This window comes from Hemiscyllium ocellatum, chromosome 45 (genome assembly GCF_020745735.1).
Source record: "Hemiscyllium ocellatum isolate sHemOce1 chromosome 45, sHemOce1.pat.X.cur, whole genome shotgun sequence".
NCBI lineage: Eukaryota > Metazoa > Chordata > Chondrichthyes > Orectolobiformes > Hemiscylliidae > Hemiscyllium > Hemiscyllium ocellatum.
The window spans coordinates 12,818,297-12,844,396 of NC_083445.1; the positions used below are offsets into that span (position 1 = coordinate 12,818,297).

General features: G+C 45.1%; 1 protein-coding gene across 2 annotated transcripts in view; it reads right to left on the reverse strand.

Moving 5' to 3' along the window:
- The window catches only part of camsap3 (calmodulin regulated spectrin-associated protein family, member 3), a 203,445-nt gene extending 179,675 nt beyond the window's left edge, over positions 1–23,770 (reverse strand). For both annotated transcript variants that reach the window (XM_060855234.1, XM_060855233.1), the window contains exon 1: positions 23,408–23,770. In XM_060855234.1, the coding sequence (XP_060711217.1) occupies positions 23,408–23,537 (130 nt within the window). In that variant the 5' untranslated portion in view covers positions 23,538–23,770. The remainder of the gene's footprint in view (positions 1–23,407) is intronic.
- Positions 23,771–26,100: the final 2,330 nt, after the last annotated feature.

Sequence of the window (26,100 nt, forward strand, 5' to 3'; positions counted from 1 at the left end):
AGCAGGTTCACGTTTGATGACAAGAATCTGTTTAGCGTTGCTGGGCTGGGCAAAGCCTGGGAAAGCGGGTGGGGGGTGGAATTCTGAAAGAGTATACAGACTGCATAAAACAGAGCGAGACTGCAGGAGGAGCCATCTTGAAGCATTGGAGATACTTACCTGACAGGCCGGTAAGTCAGCCGAGATATGGCGCCCCCTATTTGGGGATAGAGGCTAAACAGCACAGCAGAGCATGATGGGTTCCAACCTGCAGGGTCAGACATGTTCCTGGACAGATCATGTGACCCACTGCCACCAGCAACACCCACACTGACTGGCTGTTCATCTTTACATGTGGACCCAGACTAGACCCCCTCAAAGTATATCAAGGAGGTAGCCTGGACTCTAACTTGTTCTTATTTTAAAAGGTAAATATGAAGTATCCTTGTTCCAGATGTGATGTGACTAGTCAAACTATTCCACACCAAGCAAAAACACAATACAGTCAGTTCTGCTGTAACTTGGTGTTTTTTCAATGCAAATTGGCTTTAACGTGATTGAAGAATTTAGGCTTATTTGTAGAACGCAAACTTTCCTTACCCATTTTGGATATATCGTGATTCCAGCCCCATCAGTTTAGATGGGGTGGCTATTGCACGATTTTCTCATAATGAGAGATCACATAAGAAAGAAACGACCACGTTAGATCACAACCGATTGTAGTTAAAATACAACCGAAAAAGAAAGAAGAATTCAGAACAACTTGGAAAATGTAACTGAATAATAAATACAGAAATTATTTCTTTAACTGTTCCAATACAGTAACATCCCATAAACACACCCCTCAGCAAAATAAAAAAGGGAATTTCAGACAAATTCTCACATGCAGTTCTCCAATCCAGGAGGAAAGAACTTCCAAGAGAAAATTCAGAGTAGCAGCAGCCAGAAAATATCCACGGAAGCTTCCCAACTCTATGGAGGCCCTGAAAGCTTCTACTTAAAGCTAAACCTAAGAACTACAAAGAGAAAAAAAATTGAAAAGGTGGAGCTCTCTGACCAGGCTTTAAAAAAAACTGAAGCTATTTACTCAAGTGGTTTTCAGTAGTTGAATCGGACCTCTACCTTAATCTCATTTCAAAACAATACTCAGGACAAACTAACCTCTTGTAAGCCTCAGTATCATCACACTTGTGACACATAGAAATCATAAGAAAGTAACAGTCTTAGTAACTCTCATCAGCATCATCCCCTCATCATCATGTCCACCATGTCGACAGTAAGACAATTTTCTTTCTAAATTTAAAAATAGAAATAGCTTCGATGGGTGTCCCATGGAGTCAGTTGTGGGAGTGACCTGCAGGCGGTGTCTTGAATTCCAGGAAAGTGGAGGGTAATTCAGGAGTGCTGACAATTCGCCTGGGAATGGTGGGAAAGTTTGTCCTTGGACACAACGTTGGATAGTCGCACCGTGAAGGAGCACACTCATTGCGAGAGGAAGGAAACAGAAGTGGACAAAGATAACAGAGGGAAAAAAAGCAGCAAACATCTCTGGTTTTCGCTTCTTCAGTCTACTCGAGATTAGGAAACGGTGGGTGCCCAAATGAAAAATAAACTGGGGAAAATAAATTCCAGAAAGAAAGGAGCCTGCATTTATTTCATGCCTTTCCTGACCTCAGGATGAGCCAAAGCCAACAGAATATTTTTGGTACAGTCACTGATGGAACAAACATTAAAGTTGCACATTTAGTAGAACCTGCACACTACCTGGACTCTCAGCGTCAACATCATCTGCAGAGAAACCACTTCCCCCGCCCAGAGGGTAAACCTCAAAATCAAAGCTGAACATTTGCTTCCCACATCCTTCAACAACTCACCGCTAAAACAGCTGAAGATTCAGAGTGATAAGGGAACAGAACTCCACTCAAGTGGTCACTCCATCATCTCCTACTCCATGCAACCTTGCCTTCCCTCTTGTTGTTTCTTCCCTCCAGCATCAGCAGGATGCTTTAACCCCTGATCAGATCAGTCGGTGCAAGTTACTTTGTGTTCAACTGGTGAATACTCTCACAACTTTGGGTTTCTTCTAACTTTTCTCTTTATACAACTAAAAAAATCCTAAACCTCCCTTTATACCATTACACAGAGTTGCAACCCTGGCCAGGGGGGTTGAATTGCCAATTTATTCTCATCAGAAAGTTTCAGAACACGAGACCTTCCCTCTCTCAAGTATTCAGCTCGAGATTCTGAGGAGAACATTGTTCTTTGTTCAATTCAGGTTCTTCACTACCTTCCCGAAAGACTTTGATTCATAGTTTAACAGAGGCAGACAAACCTCAGCAATTCAGCCTATCGGATTTTACCCCGTTACCCTTCCAAATGGGGCAATTTGTCAAGGTTTGCTCAATATTTATTCTGTGACCTTTTGAGAATCACTGATGAACCCACTTCCACCCCTTTCTCAGACAGTGCCTTCCCGACAATCACAACTTACTGTTTAGGAAGATTTATCCTCTCTGTCTCTCAACCTTCCACTTTCGCCAATTCCCTTACATTTTGGCTCTCCTGCTGATTGAACCCTGCACCAATTTAGTCCATCAAATCCCCTCAGCATTGAGCACTTCTGTTCAATCTCCCCTCAGCAACCCATCCTCTAACCTCAATTCTTGCGTAAGGTTCGAATACATAAGCTGATTTCCAATTAATCCAAAATTCTTCAGTTAGTTAGATGTTGCCTCCCATATCCCTGGGTAAATTATACTGGTTTTCTGAAGTCAAACATTTAAAAAACAGGACAAAAGATTTAATTTAAATATTCCCACACCTTTCTCAGGTTCCAGTCAGTGTAATTGCATTGGGACATTGGCTTTTTCAGTTCCAGTTCTACAGGAGATGCTGGAGGGTAGAGCCAATGGGAGTGCCAATACACTGAGGCCTCACTCAGTGACAACAGAGGCAGTGGCCATAAATATTGACAACAGCAACAGGAACAGCCAATCGCCATCCATCCTGATATGATCAGGAACCAGCCAGTCTGTTGTCAAACTCAGTACAAACTGGGGACTCCTGCCTCAAGCAGAGGGCAGGTATGACTTTAACCTTGTCAGACAGGTTCAGGACAATTCATAATGGGAGGGTGGAGAGAGAGAGAGAGAGAAGCAGACAAACCCTTCAGCCCACAGTTGCAAGAAAGAAATGGATTGAAGTATCAATCTCTTTTCCAGACTGCTGTCCCAACATGGAACATTTTGCACATTAAGTGGCTTGCAACATTTCCCTGTAAGTGGAACTTGGGGACAGGACAGCCCAGTGGTATTATCGCTGGATGTTAACCCAGGGACCCAGGTCATGGTCTGGGGACCCAGGTTCAAATTCCACTGCAACAGATGGAGTCAGAATTCAATAAAACTCTGGAATCAAGAGGCTAATGATGATGACCACAAAGCGATTGTCGGGGGAAAACCCCACCTAGTTCATTCATATCCTTTCGGGAAGGAAACCGTCATCCTTAGCTGGTCTGGCCTACATGTGACTCCAGACCCACAGTAATGTGGTTGACTCTTAAATGCCATCTGGGCAATTAGGGATGGGCACTAAATGCTGGGCCTAGCTATTAAAACCCTCATCCCATAAACGAATAAAAAAAAAACTAAATGAAAGAATGTTCCAATTTAAATCAGCATTTGAAATAAACCTATTGGCAATTCATTGCTTCCCATTCAAGTATAAATTATTCTGATTATTCACAGATTAATGCTCAGCAGACTGATCTAAAACAATCCACCCACTCCTGTCACCTCCAAATAGGAGTGAATCATACAAAACAAGTCAATCATTTTTGCAGCAAAGCCCTTTTGTTGAGGATTTCCAGCAACTGATAGCATGACTAAGCGCCACCAGAAAGAGATGGATTTACATAATAACTCTTAGAGGAAATTTACTTCAGGCATTTCACAGTGTCATCTGACACAAAAAAGTCACTAATTGAACCCAAAGAGGGAGGAGAGATTACTCAAAGCTTGGTCAGTGACATAAATGTCAGGAGGTAGAAGGATTCCCCGAGTTTAGGACCTCAATTTCCGACCCGGAACGTTTCTTAAAAAAAAGTTTCAGCCGAAATAAAACTTGAGAATTGCAAGGTGAAAAGTCAGCACTGCTAAACCGAGTACCTAGCAATTTCCAAGGGTCTCTGGTTGAATGCAATTTTTTTTTAGTGTCCATATGTGGGATATGGGCGTCTCTGACTGGGGCAGTGTACATTGCCCCTTGACCTGCCTTCTTGAACCGCTGCAGCCCACCTGTTTGTAAATATAATTGATAATGTGCATATTGAACTGAGGTGTCCTAAGTTAAATAGAGTTCAGTCAATTAGTCAGTTATTACTTAATGATTTTCAGTAATCTCTAGAACAATGATGATTTGGGGGCTTAAAATAATTCTATTAATGATTGTAGACCGTTTCTTACAGCACATCCCACATCTATGTGAAACAATAGTGAAGGCGGCCTTTGGTGTGCTTTCCATTATTGGTCAGAGCATTGAATAAAGGAATCAGGGGCTGTTGTACAAGACATTGGTTAGGCCACTTTTAGAATATTGCATGCAGTTCAATTGGAAGGATGTTGTGAAACTCAAAAGGGCTCAGAAAAGATTTACAAGGATGTTTTACGTTAGATTCCCTAGTGTGGAAACAGGCCATTCGGCCCAACAAGTCCACACCGACCTTCAGAAGAGTAACCCACTCCCCTCTGACTAATGCACCTAACACTATGGGCAATTTAACATGGCCAATTCACCCTGACCTGCACATCTTTGGACTGTGGGAGGAAACCGGAGCACCGAAGGAAACCCACGCAGACACGGGGAGAACGTGCAAACTCCACAGTCAGTTGCCTGAGGCGGGAGTCGAACCTGGGATCCTGGTGCTGTGAGGCAGCAGTGCTAACCACCGAGCCACCGTGCTGCCAGGGTTGGAGGGTTTGAGACATAGACAGAGGCTGAATAAGCTGGGGCTGTTTTCCCTGGAGCATCAGAGGCTGAGGGGGTGACCTTTCAGAGGTTTGTAAAATCATGAGGGGCCTGGATAAGGTAAATAGACAAGGTCTTCTCCCTGGGGTGGGGGAATAGAGGCCATAGGTTTAGGGTGAGAGGGGAAAGATATGCAAGGGAACTAAAGGGCAGCTTTTTCCACATAGAGGGTGGTGAATGTATGGAATGAGCTGCCAGAGGAAGTGGTGGGGGCTGGTACAATTGCAACATTTAAAAGGCATCTGGTTGGGTATATGAATGGGCAGGGTTTGGAGGGACATGGGCCAAGTGCCGGCAAACGGGACTAGATTAGGCTAGGATATTTGGTCGTCATAGACGGGTTGGACCGAAGGGTCTGTTTCCTTGCTGTACAACTCTATGACTCTAATAGTTATTGATATAAGATATTACCTAGCGCTACAACCAGTGTGGTTATACGACCCCAAACAGATTTACTTAGAGCATAATAACGACTTTTGTTACAATAAAACTATCTTGTAGAACGCAGCTCATTTGGAGTTTTATCCACAGACACAGGTCTTACTTTTCAGGCTCTCTCGTAATCTTTTGAACCATCTGGAAAACACCGGGAGCCACGCATTAAGCGGCCACCTACGTCTTGGAAGCCTCAGGCTGCAGACTGGGGTCGGTGAAGGTATATCCAGGGTTGAGGGAATGGCCAACAGGCCGGATTCGGAGGAACGTGGAGCTCTCACAGGGTGGCAGGGCCCGAGGAACATGGGTAGAAGGATGCAGTACTGAGGTCTCCGGACTCAAATGTTTTGAAAGACACAGCCCTTCATTCAAACCGCTGGATACAGACACCACAGAAATGCATCAACTAAACAGATACACGTCAGAAGACGGACTAACTGTTCTAGATACTGAAGGATGCCCATAGAAGGAGTCTGACAGTAGAGCCAGGAATTTGCAGTGAAGGTATATCGTGTACCACACAGTTTTAAAGGTACAAGGCCACATTGTTCTGTGGTCTGCATTGTTCAGCTGAAGAACTGACACCAAACATGGACATTCCACACTGAGGGGAATCGGGGGGGGGGGGGGGTGTGGGAATAAAAACCATACTGTCCAACCAATGCCAACCCCTCCCCAATTTCCATCCCCTATCAAGATCTTTAAAATATTGACAGCGAAGAAACGTGCATGTGGGTCGGGCCTTTCAAAAACCTCAGGACGTCCTGAAGTGTTTTTCAGCATAAATCAAGCAAATCAGGGACATTTTGTTTTGAAGAGCATGGCCTAATGAAATGGGGGAAAATATACTGTGGAGATGATTCTGTGACAGTAATCCAATAATTCTTTTACGTTGAGCTGTGGGAAATGAGAGGAGGGCAGGTCCGGCTGACATCCTTCTTCCAAAAGAGGGTCATGTCATCCTTTGACCTTGTAGCACGCTCGCTCACTTGAGTGAGTGAGGCGATAAAGGGTTCACACCATATCAGAGATTCGAATCCCAACAGCTAAGCTGAAGTTCTAGCAGTGCCACAGTGGCAGAGGTGATAAAACACAAAACTAAGATTCCACCTGCAATCTCAGCTGGCTGGATGTAGCACTTAAAGATTAGATTAGATTCCCTACAGTGTGGAAATAGGCCCTTCGGCCCAACCAGTCCACACTGACCCTCCGAAGAGGAACAACCCACCCAGACCCACTTCCCTCTGACTAATGCACCTATCACTACGGCAATTTAGCCTGGCCAATTCACCTGACCTGCACATCTTTGGAATGTGGGAGGAAACCGGAGCAAACCCACGCAGACACGGGGAGAATGTTCAAACTCCACACAGACAGTCGTCAGAGGCTGGAATCGAACCTAGGACCCTGATGTTGCGAGGCTAACCACTGAGCCACTGTGCTGCCCTTCACAGGGTCCCCACACCCTCCACTCAGTGACACTGACTGTCACAGGGTCCCCAAAAATTAAAATTCCTACAAAATTTAGATTGGAAGTGGAGAACCTCTTTCCGGTGTGTCTGATGAAAACAGATTTACTGTCTGAATATCAGAGTGGGTGGGTGTATACAAATTGCGTTTTTACTACATTACAACAGCGACGACACTTTTTCCCCTTAAGGAATGTGCTGGGGACGTGAAAGTTGAGATTATGAAAGGCGCTAAGTAAATTCAAGTCCTTCCTATTCCAAATCTGCGCACAATTGAGCATTTACAAACTTGGTTGCAGATCGGTGGTTGTTACAATCGCGTGTGGGAGTTGGGAAGCTTCCCAGGCAACTCCACTGCTCGGATTTCAAAATCCTTCTCTCCCTGTACTGAAGGGCAGTCCAGCAAAACCATCCAGCACTGGCTTGCAACAGAGAGACATAACATGTCTGATAGCAGCATCACCCAGTTCCTCGCAAAAATAATTTTACATTTGCCGAATCAGATTACATTGTTGGGAGATAGTGCAGGGTCTTGAGTTTTTCCTCGAAATGCTGAAGGTCTTTAAATATTTAATACCCTTACAGCAAGGGGCACTTGCACTTTGTGAAGTAACCTGTAATCAATTTGAACTGGCGGGCTTGAAGTCATTATTGAGTACACGCTTTAAGTGAGTAAGACATTGGTGTTATGCAGATGAATGTGATCCATGACCACTGTAGCTTGTTATGCATTGCTCACTAATGGCATTTGGTCAGAACACATCACTGTTATGACAGGGGTCGCTCACATTGTAATAAAACTGAAGTCACCCCTCAGCCAACACCACCAAAACAGGTGGGCAGACTATCCCTGCAATTTTGACTGTCTCTCAGAGATTAGAACCTTCCTACAGGTACTGGGAATGTGGTTCAGAGGGGCCAGGACGTGCACACAATCTTGGCAGGAGCAGATCGCCAAGGGGAGGCAGAAACTGGCCTTTTGGGAGCGCCACTCACTCTTCATTGCAGGCAAAACCCTGGTCATCAGGTGTGAGGCACTGTCTCCACATGGCACAGATCTGGCCCATTGCCCAAAACTGCGCTGTTTCAGTCACCTCACCGCTCGCGTTATCTTCCACTTCATTTGGAGATCTAAGATAGACCAGGTCTGCTGGGACTCCATATACAAAACTCTGCACAGGGTGAGGGTTCATACCCGGTGCCATCCCCCTCCCAATGGCCACCTTAGTGTGTGGCTGCATCAAGCTGTGTGTAGACCCTCAGTACGCAAACGTGGACTGTCACTACGTACTGAGGTTCTTCCCGTGCCCCATGTTGGGAAGGATGGGACTGACCATATTGTTGCGGAACACCCGAGTGGTTGGACCGTTCCGTATCACACGCCCCTTCCTGGAGACATGCACAACGAAAGCACCTTTGCCCATCAGTCTATCAGGAAGTGGTCAGCACGTAGCATCCTCAAGACCCCACAGGAAAAGGAGAGGGGGTCCTGTCACATGGTTCCCTAAGCCAACTGTCAAAGTCACTGGCAAAACGCACTATCACCAGAATTTTCCGATGAGCACCAAGATATCGCTTGGCTGGTGGTGAGAAGGGCACTACCTGTGAGATCTTTCATGTACGTCTGGACTCTCTCTCTACAGCATACTGCCCCCAAAGCAGCTGGAGGGGCTAGAGACCGTCACACATCTCCAACAGGAACCTGCCTCGGCAAAGAAAGACTGGAGAAATGCAGTAGTTTGTGTTGAGGTTCGTCTCGAGCAGCTCTGTGAGGCGGGACTCTGTGCTCTCTGGGCTGTTCCTCAGGTCACACACCAAAAAAACATCAACTGCGCCTGGAGGACCATCTACACGGTGACAGGTGCTCTTGGTCTGCCCGAACCTTGTTGGTCTTCCAGAGCAGGGAGTTGGCCCTGACCGAGTGTTGCAGACTGGCACATTCCAAGTTCCAGGACTATGTACCAAGAGATAAACTAAAGCTTGGGGCAGTTGCCGCCAAGGCACAGCAGGGAAAGACCACCGTCTGAGGTCCATTCAGTTATTGGACCCTCCCAATATCTCAAATATATGAAAATATAGTCTAGTCCAAGTAAGGGATACTTTTGGTTCGTTTGGATAGAGTCAAACTCCAATGCTGGTTTCCTTGATTTGTTACCGTACAGAACTGAATTGCATTTGTGACTATGTATATTCATAAAAATATTTATTGTATGTATAGTTTAAAAAAAAGGTGTTGATTGATTGCCCAGCATTAGTTGCCCATAGGGCTGGTCGCTGGGTCTTGAGTCACAAAGGAGGCCTGACCAGGTAAGGATGGGAAATTCGCAACAAGAACCCAAAATTGCTACAGGAACTCAGCAGATCCGCCAGCATTTGGAGAAAGAAACAGATTAGACGAGATTACTTACCAGAGTGGAAAGTCAAACATGGGGAGTCCTGTCACCATTCTGAAAGATGGGAGATTTCTTTCCCTAAATGGAATTCATGAGCAGATAGGTTTTTATGCCAATTGATATTGGTTATAGGGACACCAACACGCAAACTTTTTATTGAATTCAAATTGGTGAGTTGCTGACAATGTTGAAATAGGCTAGTAATCCGGACCCTCAAGGCCATGATGAAATTGGAAATTTGATTTTTTTAAATTAACTTCTGGAATTAACAGCTCACTGAGTGGGGACCAGGTAATGTCCTTTTGCCAAAAAGAGATCTGCGATGCCTACATAACCTTTTCACCTTTAAGCAGCTCAAAAATCTGACTAGATTTCTCATTCATGCATCCTAACAGATCTTCATGACAAAGTTAATAGTGCAACGACACAGAATCACTCTGGGTAAAAATCAAGGCCATTTCGCAAGATTGCAGTCTGCAGTCAGGTCGAAGATGCACATTTTCTCTTTAAAAAGAGAGCTCTGTTTTGGAACAAATACCCTCACTACTTGAAGGGGCACCAAGGAGTGAGTTTTGTTGACAAGAGTCTCTTTAGTTTTTTTTAAACAAACACTGCCCTTCTCAAAGGGCAAAAAGAGTCTCTGTTTAGTTCAACTGCCATTCAAATCAAGATTACTGGCTTAATTTGAAAATAAAATCACCAATGACCTTTCTGTTCTGGTTTAATCCCTTCTCATGATGCATCTGCTCCTTTATCCACAAGCAGCAATTACACACGAGTACAAGACGTATGCAACTCAGGCTGAAGAGTACCTTGTGGAAAGGAGGGAGAAAATGATAGCAGTTGTGGAGGGGTGAGGAAGTCAACCACAGAGCAGCAGCTTCATAGGAGAAGAATTTGTTTTTCTCCCCAGTGTTACAATTGCATTTCAAATGGCCATGCCTACCAGTCACATAATGTTCTGATAAGGGATTGAATGCATTCAAGTGTTTCCCTTGAATCTTGGCTCTTTTCACCAGAATACAGACATCGGTATTGTGAAGGGATTTGACAAGGAAAAACAATTTCCACCGGTCATCGGCTAGAAGGCGTAAATTTAAAATCATTAAATGAAAAGGGGGTTTAGAAGCAATCTATTTTTATACATAAACACTGCCTAACACAGAATAGTGATATACAAGTCCCTTTGGAGCCTATGGCAGGAGCACAGCTCATAACTGCTTTTGCAAAGGGAGGTGTAAAGTTATTGGAAAAATAAAGAATTTACCCAGAAAGCAAACTTAGCCCATCGGAGAACTACATAGCAGAATTCTACAGCTTAATTAAAACAAATCAAAGCCCAACTGTAAAGTCTAATTCTCGTTCAGCAGGTCAGAGCAGACTAAACCAGACTGATTAATCAGGATTACAGAGACCTGTCGAAGGCAGATGATCTAGGGTGAGACCACTCTGACAACTCGCAAACTGCCAGAAATATTCCAAAAGCACAGACTATTCCTGGAACAGATGCAGCACACACACATTTTACAGACCTCAATATATTAAAGAATGATTTTAAAATCAGATCTAGGAAAACGGAGTGACGTTGTAATCAAATTTCATTCTGATAATGACTCCAGGACTTTCTTGGGTTTTTTTTGCCACACTGAAGTTCCTTTAAAAATACAACTTCTTATTGAAGATATTTTCTAAATCAGCCCATATAGAGATGTTATTACACACCGCTGGAGCAGATGGGACTTGAACCTGGGGCTCCTGGTCTAGAGGTGGCAGCAGTACCACAGCACCACAATTTCTTGTTGGAGTTGCCAGTGGGGGGAAAAGATCTGACTACAGGCAACACAGCTACTGGTCACAGTCGCGATCAGATAGAGTAATCGAGGTGTACAGGAAACAGACACTTCAGTCCAACCCGTCCATGTCGACCAGATATCCCAACCCACTCTAGTCCCATCTGCCAGCACCCGGCCCTATCCCTCCAAACCCTTCCTATTCATATACCCATCCAGGTGCCCTTTAAAATGTTGTAATTGTACCAGCTTCCACTACTTCCTCTGACAGCGCATTCTATACACGTACCACTCTCCACGTGAAAAGTTGGCCCTTAGGTCTCTTTAATATCTTTCCCCTCTCACCCTAAACCTATGCCCTCTAGTTCGGAGCTTCCCCACCCCAGGGAAAAGGCTTTGCCTTTTAGCCAACCATGCCCCTCAATTTTGTAAACCTCTATAAGGTCACCCCTTAGCCTCTGACATTCCAGGAAAAACAGCCCCAGCCTGTCCCGATAGCTCAAACCCTCCAACCCTGGCAACATCCTTGTAAATCTTTTCTGAACCCTTTCAAGTTTCACAACACCTTAAGGGAATGATGATTATTGAAGCCTGACTACTTTCTGAAGTACTGACACTGAATGGACGATCAGGTAATATCCTTCAAATGGAAATGCATGGTGATGAAAACATATTGCATCCAGATCATTTCCCAAAATTCACTTTGGGGCAATTAAACCCTTCCTGGTTGATTTTCTTTATTAACCCAGCAAATTTCCCAGCATATTGGAATTCTTGGATCTCCTCCACTCAAGGAACTACCTTTGTCCTTGACAAACCTGCAATGAAATCACCAGATGATTTCCGGCATAATGGTCTTGAAGTCAATCATGGTCGAGGACAGCACAAGTTCTTGGTTCCACTCACCCTCTGCCCCAGCTCTCGGAATACATCACAATACTGATACCACATGCCAAACACTCAAAACCCAATCAGCTTACAGGAAAATGGTGGGCAAAACCCACCGACGATAAACGCTTCCATGTGGCTGACGTTCCTTTTGCCCAAGATCGTGCTGTTTCTCTCAATGGAATGACTGGCGCAAGTGAGGCAACAATTACACTGAAGCAGACCAATCGCTACTCACCTATCCTGTGGGCCGAAGGGGCATCACGGTGGCTCAGTGGTTAGCATTGCTGCCTCACAGCGCCAGGGACCCAGGTTCAATTCCCACCTTGGGTGACTGTCTGCGTGGAGTTTGCACATTCTCACCGTATCTGCGTGGGTTTCCGCTGGGTGCTCCAGTTTCCTCCCAGAGTCAAAGATGTGCAGGTTAGGATGGATTGGCCTGGCTAAGTTGCCCATAGTGTTAGGTCCATTCGCCAGGAGTATGTATACGGTAGGGGAATTGGTCTGGATGGATTGCTGTTCAGAGGGTCGGTATGGACTTGTTGGGCCGAAGGGCCTGATTCCATACTGTCGGGAATCTAATCTATTCACTCAATCAGAAGAAGAAGCTGTCAGTCATGAATTAAAGGCACAAACAATAATGGATTACAGAAGACAGGGATTAACAGTAACACCTTGTGCCTACATGAACCAGAGGTCATCACTAGACTCATTTCTTGTTTTATTCAATTCAAATTCCTCCATTTGCCGTGGCAGCATTTGAACCCAGGTCCGCAGAATGTGATCTGGGTCTCTGGATTATCAGCCCAGTGATAATACCACTCGGCCATTGCCTTCTGTGGATCAGCCAATATATCTGTGCCAGCTGTGGCCCCACCTCTGGGCTAGAAGGTCCAGGTTCAAGTGCCACCTGTCTGAACCACGATTTTAAACAACAACAAAAAAAAAATCGACCCACGTCTCTCCGAGCTCCACTCTGTGTCTGCAGAGGCTTCCCCTCCCTGGTGTATATCCAATTTTCTTAGCGAATTACTGCTCAACCTGCTTTCACCTGCCTCGGTGCATTCCAGGTCATAATTTCTTATGTAAAGCAAATCCTCATCTCCTCACCTATTACGTTGCTAATTATCTCAAAATTTATTACAGCTAGTTACTGACCCTCCTAGACCAGGAGCAATTTCTCCTAATTTCCACACTCAAACCTCTGATTTGGAGCATCGTCATTCACTCTCTCTTTTATCGTTACTACACAAAGAACAAGAATCTTGACAAAAAAAAGTGCATTCGGACAAAGCAAATGTTTAGATTAGTTTAGATTCCCAACAGTGTGGAAGCAGGCCCTTCGGCCCAACAAGTTCACACTAACCCTCCAAACAGTATCCCTCCCAGACCCATTACCCTACCATATATTCATCTTAGATCACTGGATTCTAGAGTCATAGGGTCTGTCCAACCAGTCCATGTTGACCATAATCCCAAACTAAACTTGTCCCACCTTCCTGCGCTTGGCCCATGTCCCTCTAAACATTTCTTATGTTCAAGAGTCGTGAGGTGATGTTGCAGCTGTACAGGACCTTGGTAAGGCCACATTTGGAGTACTGTGTGCAGTTCTGGTCGCCTCACTTTAGGAAAGATGTGGAAGCTTTGGAGAGGGTGCAGAGGTGATTTACCAGGATGTTGCTGGAATGGAGAATAGGTCATACGAGGATAGGTTGAGAGTGTTAGGCCTTTTCTCATTGGAACGGCGAAGGATGAGGGGTGACTTGATAGAGGTTTATAAGATGATCAGGGGAATAGATAGAGTAGACAGTCAGAGACTTTTTCCCTGGGTAAAACAGAGTGTTACAAGGGGACATAAATTTAAGGTGAAGGGTGGAAGGTATAGGGGGGATGTCAGGGGTAGGTTCTTTACCCAGAGAGTGGTGAGGGCATGGAATGTGCTGCCTGTGGGAGTGACAGAGTCAGAATCATTGGTGACCTTTAAGCGGCGATTGGATAGGCACATGGATAGGTGCTTAAGCAAGGAGAAATGTTCGGTACAACATCGTGGGCCGAAGGGCCTGTTCTGTGCTGTATTGTTCTATGTTCTATGTACTTATCTAAATTTCTTAAAATGTGTAACTGTACACACACCCACCATTTTCTCTAAGTTCAATCTATATACGTACTGTTAAAAAAAAATTGCCCCTCATTTTTTTAAATCTTTCTCCCCTCACCTTAAAAATATGCCCACCAGTCTTGAAATCCCATACCCTAGGCGAGAAAAAACATGCACCATTCACCTCATCTGTGCCCCTCATGATTTTATAAACCTCAATAAAAAAGGTCACCCCTCAGCTTTCAAAGCTCCAGTGAGAACAGTCCCAGTCTATCCAGCTTCTCCTTCCAACTCAAACCCTCCCTTCCTGGCAACATCCTGGTAAATCTCTTCTGAACCCACTCTAGCTTAATTATGTCCTTCTTAGAACATGATGTGGAGGAGGTGGTGTACAAAGTTAAAAATCACAAAACACCAGGTTATAGTCCAACAAGTTTATTTGGAAGTATGAGTCATCCGCCTTCATGCTGCCTGATGAAGTAGCGGCGCTCCAAAAACTAGTGCTTCCAAATAAACCTGATGGACTATAAACTGGTGTTGCAATTTTTAAACTTATTATAACAGGGAGAGCAGAACAGTACTGCAGGAGAAGCCTCACCAACATCCTGTACATCCATTGTTCTTACATTCTTATCCTCAACATCGTCAATACAACAAACAACTTACCAGGATCACAGTGAGTTCATTAGCAACACAATGTACTAAATATGAGGAAAAACAACAAAAGGGCCATTATTTCCAAAGGGTACAATGGTATGTCTGTTATGGTAATGAATGACCACAGAGGTTGACACACTCAAGTCAGTAAATTCACTAATTGTAGTGAGACATCGAACAGAAAAGCTACTGAAGTTCTGCAAAAATCACCAAGTTCATTCCCACTGGGGAATTAATGCAGGAAAGTAGACACAAAGTGTGTCAGGATCAGCCATGATCCTAACGAATGGCAGAGCAGACTCAAGGGGCTGAAAGGCCTCTGTCTGTCCTATGTCTTATGGTTATCTTCCATACACAGAACCATACAGCACAGAACAGGCCCTTTGGCCCTCGATGTTGCGCCGACCTGTGAACTATTCTCAGCTGGTCCCCTACGCTATCCCATCACCATCCATGTGCTTACCCAAGGATTGTTTAAATCTCCCTAATGTGGCTGAGTTAACTACATTAGCAGGTAGGGCATTCCACGCCCTTATCACCCTCTGCTTAAAGAGCCGGCCTCTGACATCTGTCTTAAATCTATCACCCCTCAATTTGTAGTTATGCCCCCTTGTACATGCTGATATCATCCTAGGAAAGACTTTCACTGTCTACCCTATCTAATCCTCTGATCACCTTGGCTGTCTCTATCATATCCCCTCTTAGCCTTCTTCTTTCCAATGAGAACAGACCCAAGTCCCTCAGCTGTTCCTCACAAGACCTTCCCTGCAGACCAGGCAACATCCTGGTAAATGTCCTCTGCACCTTTTCCAATGTTTCCACACCCTTCCCGAAATATGGGGACCAGAACTGCACACAATATTCCAAGTGTGGCTGCACAAGTGTATAGTTGCAGCATGATTTTGCAGCTCCAGAACTCAATCCCTCTATGAATGAAGGCACCATATGCCTTCTAAACAGCACTATCCACCTGGGCGGCAACTCAATAGGGTGGTAGCTCTTGTTTCATAAATGTTATGTGAAAGCAAAGTACTCTGTTATACAACAACAACAACATTATTAGGCACCCCACAGATCTCACAGGAGCTCTAGAGAACAAAGGATGAGACTCAGCCACAGCAAGAGATGTTAGCTCAAATGGTTAATGCTTCGGTAGAGGTAGTTCTTAAATGGATGGCTTAAAAGAGGAGAGGGAGGTTGAGAGGCAGTAAGGTACAGGGATAGAATAACAATATTTCTTAAGGCCCCTAACTTTACTTTAAACTAAGGTGCTGCACATAAGTTTATTCAGCAAACTAAGAGCCCAGGGTACTGGGGTAATGTACTGGCACAAGAGAGCTGGGTTGTGCTTTATTAAAATAAAGCGTTCATTTTTGTGGGATTTGAGCTTTGCTGGCTGGGCCCAGCATTTATTGCCCCATCCCTAATTGCCCCTTGAGAAGGTGGTGGGTGAGCCGCCTTCTTGAACCGCTGCAGTCCATGTGCTGTGGGTTAACCCACAATGCCCTTCGGGAGGGAATTCCAGGACTTTGACCCTTGCGACACTGAAGAAACAGTGACGCATTCCCCGGTCGGGATGGACAGCGGAGAGGGGAACTCATTTCGGAACTTTTGGGAGTGAAGAGGTGAGTAACTCGCCACAGTATTCCTGGCCTCTGACTGTATTTGTGTGGTGAGTCCAGTTGAAGACTGTCAATTTACTAACCTATAACCAAAAATATTCAGAATTTCGATGACAGCAACAAATGTACCACTGCCAAGTTTACAAAAATAGATGGGAAGGCAGTGGTGGGGATGACGCAGAGGGATACAGACAGATTAAGTGAATGGGCAAAAACTTGGCAGATAGAATAGAATGTAAGAAAGTAAGAGGTGATGCATTTTGGCAGGGAGAATAGAAGAGCTGAATATTATTTCAATGGGGGAAAAGACTGTAGGAAGCCGCAGCACAGAGGGATTTGGAGGTCCTCATGCATGCATTAGAAGAAGCTAAAGTCATCATATGAAAGGCAAATGGATCCACTGTCCTTTATTTCCAATCGAATCTAGTATAAAAGTAAGGAAGTCTTATTAAAAACTATATATTGCACTAGCAAGACCACAACTGGATTCTGGGACCCTTACTGTCAAATCCCTACTGTGTGGAAGCAGGCTATTCAGCCCATCGGGTCGACGCCAACCCTCTGAAGAGGGTCCTATCCAGCTATCCTCTCCCTGTAACCCAGCATTTCCCAGGACTAGCCCACCTAACCTGCACATCTTTCAACAGTGGGAGGAAACCCACAGGGAGAACGTGAACACTCCACGTAGACGTTCGCCCGAGGCTGGAATCGAACCCGGGTTGCTGACGCTGTTAACCACTGAGCCACTGTGCATTCTTAAACGAATGCTGGTCTTGGAGAGAAAGAGACAGCGCGCAGAGATTACTAGGTTGATTGCAGGCAGAGGAAAGGCTCAAGTATGCTGAGCTAGTACTTACTGGAGTTTAGAAGAACAAGAGATCTTGGTGATTCTAAGGGCTCAACCAGCTCGATGTCTTCTCCTGGGACAGTCTGGGACCACAGGATATTATCGCAGTGTGAGGGATCACTCGTTTAAGACAGAGCTGAGTTATTAAGGAGCAGCAGCATTGCCTTGTGCAGAGTGGGTCTTGCCTCACAAATGTAATGGAGTTCAGGAGGAAGGGATAAAGATGTCTAGTGAAGGGTAGGGGATTGGAACATCATCTATACGGCCTGTTCCTGTGCTGTATTGTTCAGCACTTTATGAGGAGGATTACTTTTCTCTCAAGAGGGTAGTGAATCTGTGGACCTCTTTACAGCTGTCAGGGCTGGGTCCGAGGCTGACACAGACAGCTTTTAAATCAGGAAGGGAATGGAGGGTCACAGGGTAAAAGGTGGGGAAGTGGAGTTGAGGATCATCAGTTTGGCCATGATCTCATTGAAAGGCACTACAGGCTTGAGGGTCCTACTCATCCTCTGACCTCTTACATCTTAACGCCCAGACAGCTGATGTCATGTCTATTAAACGGTGCAGCAAGTAGCATTGGGATTACACAATAGGCCAGAATTAGAAAAGGGCCGGTGACACAGGATTATGGGGATGGAGTATACTACAGAGACAGGGGCAGGCTGGGCCATGGAAGGATTGAAAAACAGTGAGAATTTTCAGTAGCGTGTCCTTGTAAAAAAAAACGGCTTTTCTTCCACGATCCATTACCCCTTTCCTCTTTCACCATAATATTCCTCTTCAGCTGGTTCTCTCATACCTATCACCTACAGAGCCAATGGAGACCAACACTGACAGTGTCTCCATGTTCCAGAAATCTCTGACGATTTAGGGAAGGCTGTTCCCACTGACCCGGGCGATTATATTTTAAAATTAAAAACAAATCTTAGGAGCATCTGTGTCTAGACCTCAACGCTAAACCCCACCACGGCCCCTACCCAAAGACTAGTCAAACGTACTCAGGCTTCCTTCTTTAACATTAAAACAGCTTGCAATAGACACAAACAAAACATTTTGTCCCAATGGTCAAGACCATTTGTACAGCCTTCCCATTTGCTCTCTGGAAACTTGTATGGGAACAGAATTGACTGCGCTTCTCTAATATAATCCTGCTTTGTTTTTGCCTGCATCTGTTTATTCAGATGAGAGAGACTCAAAGACACTAACCTGGTGCTGGTCAAACCTCGCTGTCATCTCAAAAAAGAGGCTTTGGATTCATTTCTGGGATGTGGATGTCATAGGGCTGGGCCAACTTTTGCTGCCCATCCCTAATTGCCCCTGGAGAAGGTAGTGGCCAGCTGTCTACTTGAACCACTGCAGTCCTTGGTGGGTAGGGCCATCCACGGAGCTATTAGGAAGGGCATTCCAGGCTTTGACCAAGTGACAGTGAAGGACCGGGTGATATAATAAGGGAGGCAGGGCATAGGGGGTTAAGTCACTCAATTAGTAACACAGAAAACCAGGCTAATGCACAGAGGATGCAAAATGACTCCCACCCTTGACAATGGTGAAATTTTACTTCAATAAAACTCTGGAATAAATAGCTGGTCTAATGGTAACTGTGTAATCACTTGTCATAAAGAAAACCCATCTGGCTCACTAGCACCCTTTAGGGAAGGAAATCAGGCTTACATGTGACTCCACAAGTTTGATTCTTAACGGGCAATACTAATACTCCGTGAACAAACTAACAAACAAAAACACGACCATGTGTGTGAATTGGGAACTTGTAGATAGTTCCCTTCCTACACATTTGCTGCCCTTGTCCTCCCATTAGAGGTTACAGTTTTGGAGGAACCTTGGTAATGCAGTGCATCTATTACAAGGTACATAATATTGCTTCTCTGTGCTCATGGTCAAGGAGGTAAATGTTGAAGTAGTGTTACCAATCAATGGAAGCTAGCCCAGGCCAAAGGAACCCAACGTTGTTTGGTGTCATAGTCATCCAGGCAAGTGGGGAATACTGCAACATACCATGACTTGTGCCTTATAGACAGTCAACAGGCTTGGCAGAGTCAGGAGGGGAATCACCTTAGAATTCCTAGTCTCAACTTGCAGCCCCTTTATTTGTGGGGCTGGTCCAGTTCACATCCTGGTTAATGGTCATCCCCAGGACATTGATCGCGGGGGATTCGGTGGCAGTACTGCCAGTGAATGTCAGTCAAGTTCACTACAACTGAAGTGTGACCTGACCCAGATCTTACCGCGAAAGATGAATGCCCAGACCAGACTGTAATATGGAAATGAGGCAGGACTGAAGGATAACGTGGTGAGAAAGGGCTCAGTGAAGCAGGACAAAGCATTATTTTATCAAACAGCACAAAAACCCCCTTTTCTCCCCCTCTCATTTCAAGGAGAGATGGGGTAGATGCATCTCAGACAAAAAGCTGGGGTCAGCTCAGGTCAGATCCTGAACTTTAAGACTGAACTAATTAAGTCTCTGATGATTCTTTGTGGGGAGGAGACTTCACTGAATTCACTACACTTATTTGTGTATTCAAACCCAACCACTGCCAACGGAGACAGTGAGAAATGGGACAGAAGTTACATGATCAAACGTGTTGTCAAGTTTCAAATGTTTGCACTTGCTCTGCTCGTAAAACAAAACTTCTCCCTGTGCTTAGGTACATGTGACCATAATAAAGCAAATCAAAAAAAAATCACATTTGAGACCTGAAAAATAATTTAACATACAGATATATTTTTAAAAAACTAAATTCAAACAGTGATGAAGTTAAAGAACCAGGCAATAATCCTTAAATCAAACCACAACATAAAAGGTCTTTACTGTACCTTAAACATTCATTGCATTTAACCACATCCTTCCTAAACATCAAGCCTGAAAAATGTGCTGCTGGAAAAGCACAGCAGGTCAGGCAACATCCAAGGAGCAGGAGAATCGACATTTGGGGCATAAGCCCTTCTTCCTGAAACGTCGATTCTCCTGCTCCTTGGATGTTGCCTGACCTGCTGCGCTTTTCCAGCAACACATTTTCAGCTCTGATCTCCAGCCTCTGCAGTCCTCACTTTCTCCTAAATATCAAGCCTACCCAGTTACACCATGAAGTGTGTTCTGACATTGGAAGAGTCTCCCATCCTCATTTCATACTTCCTGGTAACCAGTTACTGCTGTTCAAGCTCAACACCAATCAGCTGGGAGGTTCCACAGCCTGCTGAAACTTTCAAGCACAAATGCTCCAGGGACACGCTGATCACATGCTACAGACTGCAAACTAAACCCTGGCTCAGTCAAGACTGGTAGAAAAATCAAATACAAACACACAGGCTTGGTTAAAGTTAAGCTTGAACACATGGGCAGCAGCCTCTATCATTGTGGCTTGGACATAGTTAAAAGGAAAAGGTTTGAGGGGCCAGGGCTGGTCCCCTTCTCCTCGTCAACGCCAATCTATATTCCTCAGCTTGAAAACAAAAGACAGCAATGGAGTAACAGCTTTGACTGCATTATTCAGAGGTGCCATCTCTCAGAAACATTATGTTGGTGAACATTTTAAGATTGGGGATTGATTTTTCTGAAGCCCTTGTCAATAATCTTAGCCAAAACTTCTTAAAAGTTACTTTTTCAATGAAAAAAAAACCTTTGAGGATCATGACATTTAATAAGATACACCATTTTCAATATTAACTCTCTTATAACATGTAAAAGCAGAAAACTCATACACTGGATCAGAATGCAAACCAGCCTTTGTTTGGCACTAGATATGTAGGACACATCACCTGTGTGGGGTCACTCAGTAACAGGAGGAGCCACTTATTGAGTTGATTTGCAATGCGGCCAATTGATTTGTTGGACTTCTCCGTCGCCAGACCACAGCAACACAACGGCTGGAGGAAGAGCGCCTCATCTTCCACCTAGGAACCCTCCAACCACAAGGGATGAACTCATATTTCTTCAGTTTCCTCATTTCCCCTCCCCCACCTTGTCTCAGTCCCAGCCCTCGAACTCAGCACCACCTTCCTAACCTGCAATCTTCTTCCTGGCCTCTTCACCCCCACTCCAGCCTATCACCCTCACCTTAACCTCCTTCCACCTATCGCATTCCCAACGCCCCTCCCCCAAGTCCCTCCTCCCTACCTTTTATCTTAGCCTGCTTGGCACACTCTCCTCATTCCTGAAGAAGGGCTCATGCCTGAAATGTCGAATCTCCTGTTCCTTGGATGCTGCCTGACCTGCTGCGCTTTTCCAGCAACACAGTTTCAGCTCTGATCTCCAGCATCTGCAGTCCTCACTTTCTCCTAATTGATTTGTTATACCAACAATGCAAATCATCCGTTGCTTCAAGCATGGCCACACCCCCCCCCTTCCTTTTTTCAAATAAAGGCAAAATATTGATGCTATCTGAAACGAACAGAAAATGCTGGAGAAACTCAGCAGGTCCAGGCAGCATCTGTAGAGAGAGAAATCTCAAGCAACTCTTGCTCAGAACTGGTGGTAGCTAGGAAAATGTCAAGTTATATATACAGATGCTAGCAGACCCACTGAGTTTCTCCAGCTTTATCTTGGTTTTATAATCAACTCAAGGTTGGATGTCAGCTAAAGACTGACCCTCCCCTTCCTTGGTCCAACTTGAACGTGGGTTTATTATCAGAACCAACAGGGAATTAACCCCAGGTGTGCACTATGGAAACAGATCCTTCAGCCTAGCTTGTCCATGCTGACCAGATATCCTAAACTAATCTAGTCCCATTTGCCAGCACTTGGCCCATATCCCTCTAAACCCTTCCTATTCATGTCCCCATTCAGATGCCTTTTAAATACTAATTGTACCAGCCCCCACCACTTCCTCTGGCAGCTCATTCCATACATGTACCACCCTCTGCATGAAAAAGTTGCCCCTTAGGTCCCTTTTAAATCTTTCCCCTCTCACCCTAAACCTGTATGACTATGACTGAATGATTTAAATCTAGCCCCCCACCTCCCCCCAAACCAGGTCAATTATAAATTTCACACAATCTCTCTGCACAGATCCTCCCAAGAGATTCAACTCATCTGAATAGTCCCGGCCACCATTGATTCTGTGGATTTAATTTCTTTTATCTTAAAAAAAATCGTGATCTGACAAGTATTGCCCTTTGCGAATGAAAACACACATGGTTGCAGATGTCCAGGCCTCAAAAATAAACAAGCAGCTCTCGGAGAAAGGGTTAAGGCACGGTGACCTCGCCTCTGTGGTTACACAATTGGCTCGAGTCACGATCAAAGTGCAGTAACACAATATCAGGCGCGGTCAAAACTAGCCCAGGGTTGGACCCGGAACCGTCAAACGGGGAGGTTAGGATGAATGTCCTTTGGGAAATCACACACCTCAGCGTCAGTGAGGAAACCATTGCACGGTCCCGCTCGCCCGTGACTGGTGAGCTGTCAATTACAGCGGTGAAACTGACCTGGTTTCTCTCTCCCCCCACCCCAACACACACACACGCCCCTCTGCAATTTCACCCAGGTTTTAAGAGGGAAAAAAAATCAGTGGAAGACCTTAATGGCGTCATTGACAGGGAATTAAATGTAAAGAGGGGGGGAAACGGCCATTTCATTCGGCAACACCTCGTCTGCCGAGAGAGAGAGAGACACCACACACACACACAATTGAAGCCCAGTTAAGAATTGTTTCCTAATCCCCATAACCAGTTTAATTAATGGGCCGTGCATTAAATCAATAAAGAATCGCGAAATGGCACGGCTTCAGGCCCGTTTTATATTTACTACCAGTGTTTTTTTTCCTCTCTGCTTTGATTCAAAACCCCTCGTTAACAATGGCTCATAAATCAAGGGAGGGGGGGAGATAAAAAGGGTTCTAACATATTGACTATCGGGAAAGAGAGAGAGAGAGAGAGAGAGAGAGAAAATATATCGCAGACCACAAACAAACTAATGACTTTTTTCATTTTTTTTATATAAAAAGGAAAAAAAGGAAAAAAAAGAAATTGGGTCCCCCCCTCCCCTCCCCAACTGTGGCATACATTGTATTTTGGAGCTGAAGATTACAGGACAAGTTCCAAAGACTAGGGCATTTTTTTTGAGGGGGGTGGTGTTTTTATTAAATGAGAACATCTTCCGGTTGCGCATTGCCACAACAGATGAAAAGAATTTTTTTTCTCTCAAAAATCTTGCCCCCCTCCACCTCGAGTTTTGTCAGAACCGTGTACCTGATCCGTAGGATTTGACCAGAAGCCAGGACAGACTTCCCGCAATCTTGGCTCTGAAGAAATCGTACTGGTCCAGGGGTTTGATCTCCGGGACGAGGAAAGTCTTCCTCATTTCACCTACATCGACCATGGCAGGGACTAACAGCGGCCATCCGCAGAGCTGGGTCCGGTCAGGATAATCCGAGCGAGTCCAATTCAGAATCTGCGCTTAGCTCTGCTCTCGGTTCCGCCAGCCGCTGGTGCCGGGTTCAGAAGCTCCCATTTCATTCCATTGCCTGCGCTGCTGTTGTTCTCCCGCTGCCTGCCCTCAGATCCAGGTACCGCGCTGACTCACACTGGGAAGCTGGAGGCTGGGCTGTGCTCAACTCGTCATTTTTCAGCCGGCTCAGGTATCCCTGCAGCCTTCTCTCACACACACAGCACCATCTAGAGGGGACCTCTCCATAACCATCCTCCCCCCTGGCTGTGTGATTCACACTCAGCACTGTGGCATTATGGTCTTCGGCTCTCTTTGAGAAATGATTGACACCCAAGCTTGAGTCAGAGACAATGTACCTGCCTGGTCACATTTTGTGCTGAATCCACTGAACGTGAAATCTCCAATGTCCAGTTTTCACTCGATTCCTTTGTCGGTTGAACCTTAACAGCACAAATTCTGGATCAGTGGTGCTGGAAGAGCACAGCAGTTCAGGCAGCATCCAACCGGCAGATCCAGAATCTGGTTTCCAGCATCTGCAGTCATTGTTTTTATCTTAACAGCACAAAGCCGAGCAGAGTATCAGGGGTGCTGTGTGCAGTTTTGGTCTCCTGACTTGAGGAAGGATATACTGGCACTGGACGGGGTGCAGAGGAGGTTCACTTGGTCTAGAACATTGAACTGTCCGGCACAGGAACAGACCCACAATGTAGTGCTGAACATGACTTCAAATTAAACTAACCTCTTCCATCTGCCGTTGGTCCATAACCCTCCATTTTCTTGCATATTCATGTTCAAGCCCCTTAAATGCCCCGATAGTACCTGCAATCCCCACCTCCTCGGCAGAGCATTCCACACTCCTACCACTCTTAGTGTAAGAAACTTACCCCTCACATCTCCTTTGAACTTACCCTGATCTTTAATGCGTGCCCCCTAGTTTTAGACATTTCAAATTTGCGCAAAAGATGCAGACCATGTACCATATCTATGCATCTCGTCGTTTGATGAACTCCGATCAAGTCTCCCCTCAGCCGCTTCAGGGAACACAACCTGAGTTTTTCCAGCCTCTCCTTATAGCTCATACCCTCTCATCCAGGCAGCATCCTGATTAATCTCTTCTGCGCCCACTCCCATGTCTCCACATCCTTCCTATAATGTGGTGACCAGAACTGAACACAAACGTTCAGTCTGGCCTATACAAAGTCTTAGAAAGCTGCAGCGTAGTTGATTCTGGACAGGGTCGGCTTATGAGGAGAGATTGAGCAGACTGGGACTGTACTCATTGGAATTTCGAAGACTGAGGGGGGACCTTATCGAAGATTGTGAAGGGAATAGATTAGCTACAAGCAGGGAGGTTGTCTCCACTGGGGTGGGGGCTGGGTGGGTGGAGGGGGGTGAAACCAGGACTAAGGGCATAGCCTCCAAATAAGGGGGAGCAGATTTCGGACTGAGTTGAGGAGGAACTTCTTCATCCAAAGGGTTGTGAATCTGTGGAATTCCCTGCCCAGTGAAGCAGTTGAGGCTGCCTTATTGAATTATTTTAAGGCAAAGATAGACAGATTTTTGAATAGTAAAGGAATTAAGGGTACGGGTGAGAGGGCGGGTAAGTGGAGCTGAGTCCATGAAAAGATCAGCCATGATCTTATTGAATGGGGGAGCAGGCTGGAGGGGCCAGATGGCCTACTCCTGCTCCTAGTTCTGATGTTCTTACGTCTTTTCTCATAGTGTCTCTTTCGAGAGCATGCTGTGCGTGAATGGGTTGTCCTGTTGCCTGCAACACAACAATAATTGCTCTTTAAAAGCATTTAATTCCCTGTAAAGTGCTTTGAGATATCCTGGCATAGGGAAAAGCATTATTAAAGGATAGAAGGAGGCTGTTGGGAATGTCTCTTGTCAGTGCCAGCGCAGTGAAAGAGATGTCTAGTATAATCTCACACCTACATTTTTCCCTTTATAACCCCCTGCAAAAAAGTCCGATCAGCTTTTACAGTGACTATGGAATCTGATTGCTGCAGCTTTTAGGTATTGTTAGTGTATCTCAGACCGTGACAATTGTCTGAGTGAAGAAATCTCTTGTCTCAGAATCTCTTGGCACGAGAAAATGTATTCAGCCTATACCCTGCACGTGACAAAGTTAGAAACTGACCTGATGTAAAGCCAAGCCCAATGTTGTACATAGCTGTGAGGTGATCCTTGCTCCTTTTAATTTGTACAAAAGTAATCAAGTCCTTCATGTAATCCAGCCTCCCATCCATGGACACCATCTTTACTTCCTGTTGCTTCTCAGACAGATGATACAACACATATCAACAGACTCAAGAATGGCTTCCTCCCTCTGTTATCAAACTTATGTCCGAACCGCTCATATATTAGAGTTCATTCGAGTTCATCTTTCTCTGCACATTCTCTGTAGCTGTAGCACTATATTCTGCACTCTGTTCTATTACCTTGATGTACTTATGTAAGGTATGATTTGTCTGGATAGCGCGTAAAACAA